This window comes from Argentina silus, assembly GCF_951799395.1.
Source record: "Argentina silus genome assembly, chromosome: X".
Classification (NCBI taxonomy): domain Eukaryota; kingdom Metazoa; phylum Chordata; class Actinopteri; order Argentiniformes; family Argentinidae; genus Argentina; species Argentina silus.
Window position 1 is genome coordinate 48744217 of NC_139653.1, and position 2500 is coordinate 48746716.

The 2500-nt window shown below is 51.6% G+C and overlaps 1 protein-coding gene across 1 annotated transcript in view; it reads left to right on the forward strand.

The window, feature by feature from the left end:
• The window catches only part of bcas3 (BCAS3 microtubule associated cell migration factor), a 198451-nt gene that overhangs the window by 35625 nt on the left and 160326 nt on the right, over nt 1-2500 (forward strand). The window contains exon 7 of the mRNA XM_083696184.1: nt 2101-2208. Coding sequence (XP_083552310.1) covers nt 2101-2208 — 108 coding nt within the window. The remainder of the gene's footprint in view (nt 1-2100; nt 2209-2500) is intronic.

Here is a 2500-nt window from a genome sequence, read left to right on the forward strand (position 1 = left end):
GAACCCCCCCCCCCCCCCCCGCCCCTTAAGTACTTCCATGTTCCTGACAATTTGCGGCCAGCTTTAAGACGTCTTGGCCACTTTGCGATGCCTCCGATATGTGCATATTTTGAAAAAGGGTCATTTTCTCAACGGTTCGCCCCGCAGTATTTCATCCACTGTTTGCGTCTGTCAGAGCCCGCTGACTGGAATGGAAGAAGCAGATCTTTTTCCACCATAAAGCAGAGAGGGAGGGACCAGCCTCTGTGATTGGGAACGCAGGCGGACGTTACCGCGACGTTATTGACGTGAGCAGGGAGACGAAAGGCCGGGGGTCAGTGGACCAGGAGGGGAGGGTGGGTCTGGTTCAGGGGGAGGCTGGTGGAGGCGGAAATTGGAGGACGGGCTCATTATAATGCATGGAACGGATCTATGTGCTTGATACCATTCCTGATTCCGTTCCGTGCATTACAATGAGCCCGTCCTCCGTTTTCTGCCTCCACCAGCCTCCCCTGATCTGATTGGACTTGTATGGTCTTATGGTCTTGTATGGCGTTATGGACTTGTATGGTCTTGTGGTCTTATGGTCTTGTATGGCGTTGTATGGTCGTCATAAAAGGAATAAAGAGAAAAAATAAATTAAATAAAGGGAGCTGCATGCTCTCCCTCCAATGTCGAGTGTCTTATTGGACCAACGTTTCAGCATCAAGCTGCCTTCTTCACGGTTTCCCCCACCCCCACAGTAATTGGCTAATGACTAGCCAACCAATCACTGACCTAGATCATGACACCAACAGACACAGGTCATTGGCAGGAAGAGGATCTCAAGTCATTATCAAGTCATCAATAAACTGCCAATTGACTTCCTCATAACCCAGACCAATCAATACTTTAAGTCCAAAGGCCTTGTAAATAAGCTCTCCTCTCATGTCAATGACCTGCTTGTAATATGTCTTTATTTGATAATTACAAAATGGTTATGCCAAACCTTTCTAGCCGACATCTTCACCTTGTCTCCGGTGAAGTTGTGTGGTGGTATTGGTGAAGTGTACCATTTTATTATCAGTACCAAAAGAAAATAACCTGATGGCTTTAGAAACAAAACCAACATTACATTTTACCCTTTACATCTCTCTGCGGGGGGAGGGGGGGGGGTGATGAGGATTTATGACTGTGTTCTCTATGGCCAGCAGCCACTGGCTGGTGTTGGATAGCCCCTCCTGTCCTCTCTCCTCCTCTCTGTTGATAGAAGAGGCCCCAGTAAATGTGTGTTACAAGACAAAGCATTTCCTCCTCTCCTCTCCTCTCCTCTCCTCTCCTCTCCTCTCCTCTCCTCTCCTCTCCTCTCCTCTCCTCTCCTCTCCTCTCTCTCCTCTCCTCTCCTCTCCTCTCTCTCCTCTCCTCTCCTCTCCTCTCCTCTCCTCTCCTCTCCTCTCCTCTCCTCTCCTCTCCTCTCCTCTCCTCTCCTCTCCTCTCCTCTCCTCTCCTCTCCTCTCCTCTCTCTCCTCTCCTCTCCTCTCCTCTCCTCTCCTCTCCTCTCTCTCCTCTCCTCTCCTCTCCTCTCCTCTCCTCTCCTCTCCTCTCCTCTCCTCTCTCTCCTCTCCTCTCCTCTCCTCTCCTCTCTCTCCTCTCCTCTCCTCTCCTCTCCTCTCCTCTCCTCTCCTCTCCTCTCCTCTCCTCTCCTCTCCTCTCCTCTCCTCTCCTCTCCTGCCTTTTATAGCCGGGCCTGAGTGGAAGCAGGCCAAAGAGACAAGAGTGGAAACAAATACTGTGTTAATCCTCCAGGGGCGTGGAGAGAGGAACAATGGAGAGATGGTGCAGCCCTAGGCCTCCCCTGGCCTCCCCACTCCCCGCCCTGTTTAAATGTGTGATTCACTGGCTAGGGGGTTTCTACGGGGGGTTTGATGTATGCTATGAGGACTGTCTCTGATTACCCTCCGTGTGTTTGTGTGTTTTTGTGTGTGCGCGTGTGTGTGTGTGTGGGTGTGTGTGGGTGTGTGTGTGTGCCCGCATGCGTGTGTCTGTGTGTGCCCACGTGCGTGCATCTGTCTGTGTGTGTGTGTGTGTGTGTGTGTGTGTGTGTGTGTGTGTGTGTGTGTGTGTGTCTCTCTCTCTCTCCAGGACAAGCCCCCCGTACTGCTGTGTGGACCTGTACTCTCTGCGGACGGGGGAGATGGTCAAGTCCATCCAGTTCAAGACGCCCATCTATGACCTACACTGCAACAAACAGTATGTCACTGTGATCGATGTCACCTCTCTCTCTCAGGGGAGGCTGGTGGAGGTAGAAGTCGGAGGACGGGCTCATTTTAATGCATGGGACGGAATGAGGAATGGTTTCAAACGTGCGCGCGTGCGTGCGTGTGTGCGTATGGATAGCATTCCTCATCTGTTCCATGCATTACAATGAGCCCGTCCTCCGATTTCTACCTCCACCAGCCTCCCCTGTTTTACACATACTACTGGCCTTCTGCACAACAGATAATCGTCTGAAAACCCCCTCCAGGCCCTAGTTTGCAGATTT